Source organism: Oryctolagus cuniculus, chromosome 6 (genome assembly GCF_964237555.1).
Source record: "Oryctolagus cuniculus chromosome 6, mOryCun1.1, whole genome shotgun sequence".
Taxonomy (NCBI): domain Eukaryota; kingdom Metazoa; phylum Chordata; class Mammalia; order Lagomorpha; family Leporidae; genus Oryctolagus; species Oryctolagus cuniculus.
This window is the reverse complement of record NC_091437.1, coordinates 145,293,950-145,307,301: the sequence shown is the minus strand read 5'-3', so window position 1 is coordinate 145,307,301 and position 13,352 is coordinate 145,293,950. Positions and strand designations below refer to the sequence as shown.

General features: G+C 41.0%; 1 protein-coding gene across 19 annotated transcripts in view; it reads left to right on the top strand.

The window, feature by feature from the left end:
- Positions 1-10,432, top strand: part of ENPP2 (ectonucleotide pyrophosphatase/phosphodiesterase 2) — a 118,906-nt gene extending 108,474 nt beyond the window's left edge. For 14 of the 19 annotated variants that reach the window (XM_070075433.1, XM_070075430.1, XM_070075432.1 and 11 more), the window contains 3 exons: positions 415-547; positions 2,900-3,056; positions 9,836-10,432. In XM_070075433.1, coding sequence (XP_069931534.1) covers positions 415-547; positions 2,900-3,056; positions 9,836-10,006 — 461 coding nt within the window. In that variant the 3' untranslated portion in view covers positions 10,007-10,432. The remainder of the gene's footprint in view (positions 1-414; positions 548-2,899; positions 3,057-9,835) is intronic. The other 5 variants (XM_070075436.1, XM_051844009.2, XM_070075434.1 and 2 more) reach the window with 1 other exon arrangement.
- The last annotated feature ends 2,920 nt before the right edge of the window (positions 10,433-13,352 follow it).

Genomic DNA, 13,352 nt, shown 5'->3' with positions numbered 1-13,352 from the left:
AATTTCAATTATTCAGAAACATAGTAATTGCTCTTTTGTGCATATAATTCCCTCTATTTGGCATGTGCTACCATCATTTCTTCGTCTAGGAAACATCTATCCATTCTTTACATCTCAGCTCAATAACTTCATCTGGAAATCATACCTTGATTTATTAGACTTGATTAAACTTCCCACCACTGTCTCATTGGTTTGTATGTTTCCCTTTGTTGGTCTGTAAGTCAATCTCTCTGTCTCTCTTTCTCTCCCTCTCTCACAGACATAAGCTTTGGAATAGGTTGATTCTTGTTATGGGTCACAACAGCTTTGCTGTCTTATCCCCTGTGTTATTTACCTTTTATAATGTATCCTAGAGAGAATTTGGCTAAAGCAAGGAGTTTTGTTCTTGAAAACTTGATTTCTATCTTTGCACAGGGGTGTGGAATTACTTCCAAAGGGTATTGGTGAAGAAATATGCTACAGAAAGAAATGGAGTTAATGTGATAAGTGGACCAATTTTTGATTATGACTATGATGGCTTACATGACACAGAGGACAAAATTAAACAGTAAGCTTTTCATTTCTACTCAGTAAGATTCTTAAATTCCAAGATCTCACTCGGGCTATTTTTCAAATATTCACATACTAGAGAGCAGACAATATCTTTTAAGTCTTTTTTTTCTTTGAATCTCCTTCTGAATTTATAGGTCTCTTGAACCTCTAATTAACTGTGGTGTTGGTGCTTGGAACATATATTTGGGTTTTGTGGTAAATACACTTTTCCATTATGTGAAAGAAAATATGTCAAAGATTTTTAACGTTTATTTATTTATTTGAAAGGTAGAGTGACATAGAGAGAGGGAGAGTGGTGAGAGACAGAGAAGGGGAGGGAGAGAGACAGAGAGGAATACCTTCTAGGTCTCCCACAAGGGTGGTAGGAACTGAAGTATTTGGACTTCCATTTGCTGCCTTCTTATTACATTAGCATTAAGTTGGGTGGGAAGCAGAGGCAGGACTCCATCTCAAGCCCTCCAACATAGGATGTGGGCATCCCAAGTGGTGGCTTAATCCATTATGCCATGATACCCACCCCTCAAAAATTAAAAAAAAAAATTTTGGTCATTTATTCTTCAGCATCTCTTTAGTGAGAAGATGATAATTTACATTTATATCCATTATTTGGGAAGACTTATGGAATCAGATTTTTACAGTCAGTGCATTTCATTAGGAAAGTATATTTAGGCTTTGGTTGAGTCTGGTTGTCTCTGTCTCCTTAGTGCTTTGGGGGATATAGAAGGAGAAGGCATACAGGACACTTATCAGGAATTCATAGGCTAGCTAAGAAATAAGAAGATAACATACACAAAAAATTCAGAATAAGTTTTCCTTTAAATTTATTTCTTTATCTTAATTGGCACATAAAAATTATACATATTTATGGCATACCACATGAAGTTTTGATGTATGTATACATTATGTAAAGATCAAATCAAGCTAACCATGTCTATCTCCTCAGATACTAATTATTTCTTTGTGGTGAAAACTTTCAAAATCTTTAATTCTGTGTTTTTTGACATATACAGTACATTATCATTATCTCTAGTTACTCAGCTGTGCAATAGAATGCCAGAACTAGGGGTGGACATTTGGTGCAGCAGTTGATACTGCTTGGGATGCCTGCATACTACCTGGGAGTGCCTGGGTTTGAATTCTGGCTCCATTCCCAATTCCAGTTTCCTGCTAGTGCATATTCTTGGAGGCAACAGCTGATGGCTCGAGTGCTTGGGTCCCTGCAAACCACATAGGAGACCTGGACTGAGTTCCTGGCCCTTGGCTTTGGCCTGGCCCAGTAGTGAGTATTGCAGATATTTATAGAGTGAACTAGAGGATGGACAAGCTCTCTGTATCTTTCTCTCTTCCTCTCTTTCTCTGCCTTTCAAATAAAATAAATACAAATGTAAAAGAAAACCCCATCAGAACTCATTTGCTCTATTAACTATAATACTGATTGATCAAACTTTTCTAATCTCCTACTTAATTTTTTACTTGTATGAAGCAACCAGTGCAGCACAGAATATAAATAGGATTTAATTGTAATATATAGACAATTAGAAAATAAAATACTATTTAAAAATACAGAAAACTATAACATAGAAAATATCTTAATCCTTTTCCAGTCATCCATATGAGAAATCTCATCTTAATTATACATTTTCCTTTTTGTTGATCATTGTTATAGTTTTTAGCCAAAATTATTAATTCAGTAATAATTTTAGTATTTAGAAAAATGATTAAAATTAAGATAACAGAAAACCTGTCAAGGGATCACAAATTTCTGTACTCCACTCTACTGGAAAAGTTTTTTTATACCTGTAGGCTGATATCTAATACTCAGTCCCTGGTACTTCCTCTGGCAAATGAGTTCTTTGTATCAAGCTCAAGACCTCATTGTGGCTTGAGAGAGATGTTGGTCCCCTAACTCCAACGTCTCTTGCCTCTAGTCCAGATCTAATAATAATACTCTCTAGTACAAAAAAACCTTTGTCAGAACATTACTGCCTAAATAGCAAACCCAAACTTCCCACCTTGGTACGCAGAACCCACTGCAATTTGTCTTTTATCGGCTCTTCTGGGCTTTCATTTCTGTTGCATTGATGTATTCCCCATTTCCTGCCTCCAAGTCTTAGATCAAGTTGTTTTCTTGGTCTAGCATCTCTTACTCTGTGAGACTGAGGGAGAGAGGTTTCCAGGCAAAGAAAATGTTATGTTCAGTAATATAGAAGTGGGCTAGTGCTTTGAAGTGAAAAATGACTCAACCCAGTGTGAATTATTTTTAGTGACTTAGGCAATACTCACTGACCACTATTTAAAAAAGAAAGTGTTGCCAATTATAATTTTTTATTTTCCCTCCCTGTTTCAGGTACGTGGAAGGCAGTTCCATTCCGGTTCCAACTCATTATTACAGTATTGTCACCAGCTGCTTGGATTTCACTCAGCCCGCTGACAAGTGTGATGGCCCCCTTTCTGTGTCATCTTTCATCCTTCCTCACCGAGCTGACAACGATGAGAGCTGCAATGTGAGTTCAAAGAGGATTTGCTTTCACAATTAATTTTTTTAAAAAAAGATTTTATGTATTTGAGAGGTAGAGTAACAGAGAAAGGGGAAGGGAGAGAGAGAAAGAGAGGGGGAGGAAGAGAGAGAGAGAGAGAGAGAGAGAGAGAGAGAGAGAGAATCTTCCATCTACTGGTTTGCTTTCCAAGTGACCACAAAGTCAGGGCTGGGCCTGACTGAAGCCAGGACCTGGCTCGCTCTCCTGGTGTCCCACATGAGTGGCAGGGGTCCAAGTATGTGGACAATGTTCCACTGCCTTCCCAGGCTGATTAGCAGAAAGCTGGATCAGAAGTGGAGGAGCCAGGACTCAAACCAGCCTCTAAAATGGGATACTGGCATTATAAGCGGCTGCTTGACCTGTAGATCTACACACGAACCCCGGTCTTTGTTTCTTTATTTATATTCACATTATTCAATGAGAACACAGTTATTGCAAAGCATTTGGATTATATAACAATGTAAGAAGAAGAAAGAACTCAACCAGAGCTTTGGGTAACAATTAGGAACTTTGAATTATATTTTATTTTTCAATGTGTGTATGTGTGTGTGTTGGGGAGGGTTGTGCATTTAGCATAGTACAATTTGTGTGTTCAATTTTGATAAATGATACATGTCCAAATGTGTCCAGTTTTATAAAAGATAGTAACTATATTTTACTATCTTTACTATATTTTATGAAAAGAAAGTGATATGTAGCAAAATGTTGATTGTTGTTGAAACTAGGTAAAAGTTCAAGGAGGTTCATTATATTATTATCTACTTTTGTGGATGTTTAAAGATTCCCATAGTGAAAGTTTTTAAACACACACACACACACACACACAGGGACGGAGAGAGAGGGAATATACAAGGGTATTTCAAAAAGATCATGGAAATATAATGAAAACATATGTATTTTGGTACAAAAATATTGAAATGCAGACATAATTTTTCATAATACTCATTTTCCATGAACTTTTGGAGACTCCTCATGCACCTTTTGAATAAATGATCTCTTGCTATTTATTATGGGAGATGTAATAATCACCTCATCCTCAAAGAGCACAGAAGAATTATGAGTCACTTATTCTTTCTTTTTTTAAGATTTACTTATTTATTTGAAAGTCAAAGTTACACAGAGAGAGAGAAGGAAAAGCAGAGAGAGAGAGAGAGGTCTTCCATCTCCTGCTTCACTCTCCAATTGGCCGAAACAGGTGGAGCTCTGCTGATCTGAAACCAGGAGCCAGGAGCTTCTTCCAGGTCTCCCACGTGGGTGCAGGGCCCAAGGACTTGGGCCATCTTCTACTGCTTTCCCAGGCCATAGCAGAGAGCTGGATCGGAAGTGGAGCAGCCGGGACTTGAACCGGCGCCCATATGGGATGCCAGCACTTCAGGCAGCAGCTTTACCTGCTACACCACAGCACCGGCCCCCAGAGTCACTTATTCTTGGAGACAACTGGGGACAGAATGGCCTGATGAAAAACTCCTAGGAAGGAAGACAGGAGCTATGCTGTTTGCTGTACTCACCTAGCACTCCGGGACAAATCATACAGCTTCTTCAGACCTCTTTAGTGTGATAGAAAGTCCTTATTCTAAGATTGATTTTAGAAGTAATAGTTTTCGGGGCTGGCGCTGTGGCGCAGTAGATTAATCCTCTGACTGCAGTGCTGGCATCCCATCCTGTTTTAGTCCAGGCTGCTCCTCTTCTGATCCAGCTCTCTGTTATGGTCTGGGAGAGCAGTAGAAGATGGCCCAAGTCCTTGGGCCCCTACACCCATGTGGGATACTGGAGGAAGCTCCTGACTCCTGGCTTTGGATTGGCACAGCTCCAGCCGTTGTGGAGTGAACCAGTGGATGGAAGACCTTTCTCTCTGTCTCTTCTTCTCACTGTCTGTAACTCTACCTCTCAAATAAATAAATAAAATCTTTAAAAAAATTAAGAAAGAAGTAATAGTTTTCATGATTTTGTTTTACTTTATAGAAGTAGCACGCATATAATCTACAGAAGGGTTTCAGTCAACAGTGTGTATTCAGATTCCTAAATTATAAAATGAATTTTGGCAGCCTGCTTCACAGGGCACAGAAGGTGCCACACCACACTGAGAGGCAGAGAGCCAGAGGAATAGTTTCAACAGAGATTGTTAGCTTCATGGACAAGGTAGCATTTGGTCTATGGCTTCAGTTATGAGTAAAGTTTGGTACTATGAATATTCAAAGCAAAATTAAAGGTGCAGGAAAAATAGACATTTGAAGTATGGTCTAAAAAGCTGGTGGAGTTTGTCTAGAATATTGGAAATGAAGGCAGAAGTGGTGACAGAATTTTAAAGGTTGCTTAGACACAGATGTTTTAGAAGTAGTAGTAGTAGTATACAGTGGTAATAATAGTTATCATTGTGATTGTACCAGCAGCAGCAGTGGTTGTCACCATTTACCAAGTGCATGTTATGACCTATAAGTCCTGGACAGGGCCTACACATACATTCTTACCAATAATCTAAACATCCTATGAGGCAGGGATAGAGATCTGATGTCTTCCCTGCCCCTCTATTAACTATTGAGAAACCCACACCCAGTAAAGGGAACATGTGCTGCTGGGTTTCTTGTTTGGTTAGTAGTACAGCAAAGCTGTAAGTTCACGATCTTTGACTCCAAAATCCCATACTCTTTCCATTTTACCTAATTTCTTTTAAAATTTTTTCTGGTAAACTTTGGGACATTAGGGATTCTTCTTCTTGCCCAGGCACTTGATAGCCATGGAAAATGATCATAAGAACAACATTCCAGAGGTATTCAACATCATATACTTTCTCTAAGCTTCAGTTTTAGTAAAAGTGTGTAGAGATGAACAATTCTTGCCAAAAATCAAATGGGAATTATGGTATGAAATTCAAAATTACCATGCATTTTTAAAGATAAAGCCAAGACAACAGAGAGATTTCCTATGGATAGTAGACTATTTAAGGTACTCCTAGGACCCTGGAGAAACATGTTCAGGTTCACCTTTCATTAGGGGAATTTGGTGATGGGAAAGTTTGAAACTTACTATTTCAAACAATACAAAATGAAATCCATTGATGTCCTCACAGGTCTTCCTGTCCTCTCTAGTAATTCTTTTTTTTTTTTTTTTTTTTTTTTGACAGGCAGAGTGGACAGTGAGAGAGAGAGACAGAGAGAGAAAGGTCTTCCTTTTGCCGCTGGTTCACCCTCCAATGGCGGCCGCTGCAGCCGGCGCACCGCGCTGATCCTGGCAGGAGCCAGGAGCCAGGTGCTTTTCCTGGTCTCCCATGGGGTGCAGGGCCCAAGCACCTGGGCCATCCTCCACTGCACTCCCTGGCCATAGCAGAGAGCTGGCCTGGAAGAGGGGCAACCGGGACAGAATCCGGCGCCCCAACCGGGACTAGAACCCGGTGTGCCGGCGCCGCAAGGTGGAGGATTAGCCTATTGAGCCACGGCGCCGGCTTCTAGTAATTCTTAATAGAGTTAATTGCCAGATTGTTTCTTATCAAAGAATCCCCTGTCCATATGGAAAAATTCCCTTGGTTTGAAGTTTACTTTTAAATTGCTGTGGCTTAGGCTGGCTCCGCAGCTCAACAGGCTAATTTTCTGCCTGCGGCACCAGCACACCAGGTTCTAGTCCCGGTCGGGGCACTGGATTCTGTCCTGGTTGCCCCTTTTCCAGGCCAGCTCTCTGCTGTGGCCAGGGAGTGCAGTGGGGGATGGCCCCCGTCCTTGGGCCCTGCACCCGCAAGGGAGACCAGGAGAAGCGCCTGGCTCTTGGCATCGGCTGCAGCGTGCCGGCCGTGGCGGCCATTGGAGGGTGAACCAATGGCAAAAAGAAGACCTTTCTCTCTGTCTCTCTCTCTCTCACTGTCCACTCTACCTGTCAAACAAAACAAAACAAAACAACAACAATAACAACAACAAACTGCTGGGGCTTGAATTCACAAACCTGCTTGGGAAAAAGCCAGGGAAAGAAGGCACATGAAGAATATGTGTCCACAGCTAAAAGGACAGTAAGCAAGTTCATGGATTGTACTTTGGTTTGCATTAATATTCCAAGTTACCTTAAAAAATTTTTTCCTAGCTTGATGTACATGATTTTTTAAATTATTTTTATCAGTTTTGTATCTTGCGCCACTCTATCAGCAAAGGCTTCTGTGAATCACCAGCTGGTATCAAGGCAGAAGTTATTTTCCTCCTGTGAATCCCAGCCAGCATTTCCTAAAGATGAACTGGAGACCAAATTGCAGTGTGCAAGAACCAGAAGAGAGCCGGCGCCGCGGCTCACTAGGCTAATCCTCCGCCTTGCGGCGCCGGCACACCGGGTTCTAGTCCCGGTCGGGGCGCTGGATTCTGTCCCGGTTGCCCCCCTTCCAGGCCAGCTCTCTGCTGTGGCCAGGGAGTGCAGTGGAGGATGGCCCAAGTGCTTGGGCCCTGTACCCCATGGGAGACCAGGAGAAGCACCTGGCTCCTGCCATTGGATCAGCGCGGTGCGCCGGCCGCAGCGCGCCAGCCGCAGCGCGCCAGCCACGGCGGCCATTGGAGGGTGAACCAACGGCAAAGGAAGACCTTTCTCTCTGTCTCTCTCTCTCACTGTCCACTCTGCCTGTCCAAAAAAAAAAAGAACCACAAGAGAATGCCCCTTTGGTGAAACTGGCAAATCATTTGCAAAGAAAGAAACAGCAAGGCCAGTGCCAGGGCTCACTAGGCTAATCCTCCGCCTGTGGCACTGACACCCCGGGTTCGAGTCCTGGTTGGGGCGTCGGATTCTGTCCCGGTTGCTCCTCTTCCAGTCCAGCTCTCTGCTGTGGCCTGGGAAGGCAGTGGAGGATGGCCCAAGTTTTTGGGCGGAGACCAAGGGGAAGCATCTGGCTCCTGGCTTTGGATCAGTGCAGTGCGCCGGCCGTAGCGGCCAATGGGGGGTGAATCAACGGAAGGAAGACCTTTCAAGATCTTTCTCTCTGTCTCTCTCTCTCTCTCTCACTAACTCTGCCTGTCCAAAAAAAAAAAAAAAAAAAAAAAAAAAAAAGGAAAGAAAGAAAGAAAAAAGAAAAGAAACAGCAAAAGACAGATTTGGTTTCTGAAGTCTTAAAATCCCAGCTTTCTATTATTTAAGTTGGGAAAAACCTTTTCACCTCTGTTCATATGCTCAAATGACTACATTTACAAAGGAAAAACTGAACTATTGAAAAAATCAAATAATGAGCTGAATATGAAAATTCTCCCAAAATACATTCTCATGCATTCTCTGCCTGCTCTGAGGGGGTCTTGACCCATCTGGAGACCTCCTACTTTGTTAATTATATGGTCACACTGAGGACTGGTCAGCATCCTTGTGGATAATGTTATATTTAGGTATTTCCCTTCCTGTGAATTGCAGAGACCTTGGTTAGGTTGGGTAGGAGGAGGGTAGGGCATGGAAGGTTAAAATCCTTACTTCCTCAGCCTGCAAAGCTTTTTCTTCCCATTCCTTCATTTTGTCTGGGATGGCCAGTCATCAAGTTCCTGAGCCAACACCCTCATGGTACACATTTAGCTCTGGCACAAGCGCTGTAGCTCTCTGTCCAGGTCTGTGTGGGTTGGAGCTTTCCGAGAAAACCTCTGCAGGTCCTTGGGCTTTGATGGGTAGCTCCTTGAGACCATTAGTGTCAAGAGTTGGGTGAGGGCGTGTCTGATCATTCCTAGCCCTGGGATTTGCAGTGAGCCTCCCACCTGTAGAAAGAATCTTGGAGGCCATTGCACTGGCAGGGACATTTGGGAAGGCAATTACTCGAAAAGGCCCACCTGCCCCATGTCTGCTAATGAAGGTAGGCATTTTTCCACTATTCACGAGGCTCTTGGATCTTACTCTTTCACTCAGAAATGAAAGAATATACTTTGTTTAATGTGATTCATTTGAATGTCTTTCACCTATTATTTATGGTGAGAGGTGGTTGTTCTGGCAAGCAGTTCAAACGAAAGGTGATTTTCTCTATTCCATGATGTTTCCTAACTTTACCTCCACCCCACCCCCCTACCCCCCTTCTGCTTTTAGTTCCTCTCTCTTCTACCTCCAAGGGAGCTGCAGAAGTAAGCAAAAACTAGCCTTGTGAATGGAAGAAGCAGCTAAGGACTTGAAAGGTCAAATAGTTTGACCAAGGACTCCTAGACAGGAAGTGGTAGACCCACATTTCCAGCTCAGGCATTTCCGACCCCAAAGTCCCAGGTGCCTAAACTCACATGCTTCACCTTGAATCCCTTATTTGAGTGTCAGTTCGTGCAGCCTAACATAGCTGATGTAGTAGGCTTTAAATAAGAAACTAGGAATGCACACATACACACACACACTTTTGTTCATCAGGCACAAGCTCTTTACTTTTCTTAGGAGGTAGAAGAACATTCCAAATTACTTGTGCTCTGTGTTCAATATTGCAATTTGACAGCTGGGAAAAGAAACACATTATTGAATTCTCCAGGGTCTTTGGTTTTCCTAATTTTGATTTATGTTGTGAGAGCCTATTGAGCAAAATGACCTCTCGTACCGCATGTCTTATTTATTTGGTGCAGCTAATTGCTGTTGAAAATGTTTACAGCCAAGGGCAGGTATTTGTGGCACATTCCGGACAGGACTGCAATAGAGGGGCAGGGAGGTCAGGAAGGAACAACATGCATTGGCTCTGTGTGCAGGAGTGTGCAGAGGTCGTTTGTGGACTTGGAGGAAACTGACCATTTGGAGAATCTCCTCTGGAAAATTCTGACTCTGATTGTGTTTTATTTCCATTGCAGAGCTCAGAGGATGAGTCGAAATGGGTAGAAGACCTCATAAAGATGCACACAGCTCGGGTACGGGACATTGAACATCTCACCAGTTTGGATTTCTTCCGAAAGACCAGCCGCAGCTATCCAGAAATCCTGACACTCAAGACATACCTGCATACGTATGAGAGCGAGATTTAACTTCCTAATCATCTGCAGAGCAGCCTTATCAACTGGTGTATATTTTTATATTGTGTTTGTATTTATTAATTTGAAACCAGGACATTAAAAAAAAGTATTTTAATCCTGTACCAAATCTGACATATTATTCCTGAATGACTCCACTGTTTTTCTCTAATGCTTGATTTAGGTAGTCTTGTGTTCAGAGTAGAGCTTGTAATAAATACTGCAGCTTGAGTTTTTAGTGGAAGCTTCTTAACAGGGCTGCAGATTTGATATTTGCATTGAGGAAATATTACTTTTCCAATGCACAGTTGCCACATTTAGTCCTGTACTATATCAAAATACTGATTTTGTAAAGTTGCATTCATTTGCTGTTAACTATGACAGACATATTTAAGCCTTATAGACCAATTCTTAAATATAATAAATCACACATCCAGTTTTTTCTGGCTTTCTGTGACCTTTATTTCATTTGTAAATTAGAAGCTTTGCTTCAGGTCTACTCTTGCACGTGAAAAACACTTTGCTTCTTTTGGGCCCTCTTCCTGGTTGTTTCTGTGATAGTTGAGTTAGAGGGGCACAAAGAGTTGACTTGGAAAGGTTGAGGTACATATTGCTGGGAAGTCAGAGCAGTAGAGGGAAAGAGGGACCAGAGAACTCCTGAATACCTCACACACCCCATCTCTGAAAAGTACTTTGAAGTTTGGAAGAACAGCTTCTTTTTAAACTATAATAAGCTCATATTCTGTACCAGGTATTAACCTAAGAATCATGAAGGATATGAGGAGAAAAAAGACAGTGGAGTGAGACATTGACATAAACATGTAATTAACCAATCAAGGTAGAGAACAAAAAATGCCAAGTACAACTGTTAGTGACAATCCACTAAGACAAAAGGGTCTGAATGGAATGCAGGCTGGCTTTAGAGGGACACAGCTATGCTTTAATTTATATTGATGCATGGAGTGAGGACGTCATTGCAGTGTTTCAGTCTTTATGATTGTATTATGGAAAAAGACTTATATTAGGGTTGTCATATTTTTAAGTTACTATTTTCCCCTCTTAGAAAAAGAAAACAGAACAGAACAGCAAGTTGCTTTATTTTCATTATGTTAATGTTTTAGTTGCTCCTTTTTATAATCAGTGACAAATTTTTGTTTTCTAAATAATATTTTATTTATTTTTTATCTCATAACACTTTTTATATAAAGAAAACAGATTTCATGTATTTCATATTTACAATTTTAAGCACATACCTCTTTATTTCTTTAATTTCTTTTAATTTTTGAAGTAACACATTTTCAATTGACTTTACATAACAGGCTTAAGGAAAAATTTTAATTTCTATACATTTACCTTTAAAATGTATTTGTTTATAAAAGGAAGACATTGTGTCAAATAAAAATGTATTACATGAAAAGTCAGAAAAAGGTACTGGAATGTGTGAAACATTGTGAAGGTGGTAAGAGAGTAACATTTGAGAGACATAGCTATAGGAATACATTGGAAGAGGATGACCATAGCAGTACTAATGATAGCTACATTTATCAAGTACTCACCATGTCCCAGGTATGTCCCTGGCACTTCATCTAACTTTGCACTAGACATTGAAAAAAATGGGACTCTCAGGGAAGACTCCCTGGAGCAGGGAGGATGAAGACATGAATGGAAAGGGATGCTTGTATTAGGCTTTGCAGTTTGGGATAGAATGCAAGCATGGTAAAAATGAGTTGGAATATGCTTCATTCTTCATTCCATATTCAGCAGTGAGTGAGCATCTACTGTATGTCAGCACCTATACTTTCCACTGGGTTAAAACAGTAAGTAAACGTGATTCCTGACTATAGAGCTGTAATTTGAAAGTATGTCATTGCGAAAATTAAAAGAAAAATGAAAAAAGAAGGCGGAAGGTGGGAACAATGGAGGGAGGAAGGGTATTATGTTCTTAAAACTGTATTATGAAATACATGAAATCTGTTTCCTTTATATAAACAAACAAAACAAGAACTTACACTTTAAAGAGAGAAAGGTCTTATTAAATAGCTCTAAAGGTTAGTTATGGTATGTGCTATGAAAGAATTAAACATGTGGACAGTGCCAAGGAGATGGAAAGGAAAGGGCCTTGTAAATGACATTGCAGTCAACAGCTGGGAGATGAGAAGTCTGGTTTCTAGAAGAACAGGGACAAGGAAGAAGAATGTGGCCAGGAACCAGTGGAGGGAGAGATGTTGGGAGTGTGAGGTTCTGAAAGAAAATGGGTGGGCCTGAACACAATGGTAAGGTTGATAGGGACCAAGTGAGGTCCCACTGAAGCCTAATAGGCCCCCTTGAGACATTTTGACTCCATTCATAGTGAAATAGGAGATAATGAAAAGTGTTGAGCCAGGATAGGACAGGATCTGACTTAAAACTTCAGTACATTGAGCTGGACATGCCATAATACATGCTATGATCTAGACATAGTGCAGCGTAAAAAGACATGTGACTAAGAAGAGCCACTTAGTAAGTGCTATCATTGCCTCCCAATTGTAGAATTACAAGGTGGAAGGTTTAATTCTATTTTTGAAAAATAGGCATGAGCTCCTTGCTAAGCTATATTTCTATATCGCCTCAGATTGAACTCTTCTCAAAATAGGCTCCTGGGGAGAACATTTGCAAATTTGGTTGAGTACTGCTGCTCTATTTTTATCCTTCGGTCAAGTCTTTCTTTTTCATAAATAAACCCTATACCCAGAGAGAACATCAACCACTGTGTATTTCAGGTGAGTGGCTTTGCCGATAAACACATGTCATTAATTGTGGGGTTATTTATGAAGTCCCTGAATGGACAAGGACTATATTAAAATAAAGTCTAGAAGACTATTTTAGGTTGGGGTATTTCTTTTTATATTAAGACCTTGGTCCATTCATACTTTCATTGATTGAGAAAATTGAGAACTGCTCTCTAGCACGGTGGTCCTGTTCTAGTGCATAGATTCAGAAAATGTCTCTCCAAAATGAGCTCATTATGATGGGGTAAGCCAGGAAAGAAGCCACATAGTTTCTCAAGGTTAAAAACCTTCCAAATTGTTTATAAGAGGGTTGATTTTTTAAAAAATTCCCTGAACAAAAGCAGGATCTGGTGCCAACTCGGATTGCTTAACTCTACCAAGAGCCGCAGCCCCCAACTTCCTCTGTTCCATGTAGTGGTTGGGAGAGGGCGGCCGCATCCAAGTCCAGATGATTCCTCCTATTTGTATTACTCTTACTTCAGTTCTTCTTCAATATCTCTTTGCTGAGTCAGGATCAGGCTGCCTTGTGGTGGGAAGTGGTAAGAGGCGTTGGGAATTTTCCCATGGCTTTGAAGAAAGGGATTGTATGAGAC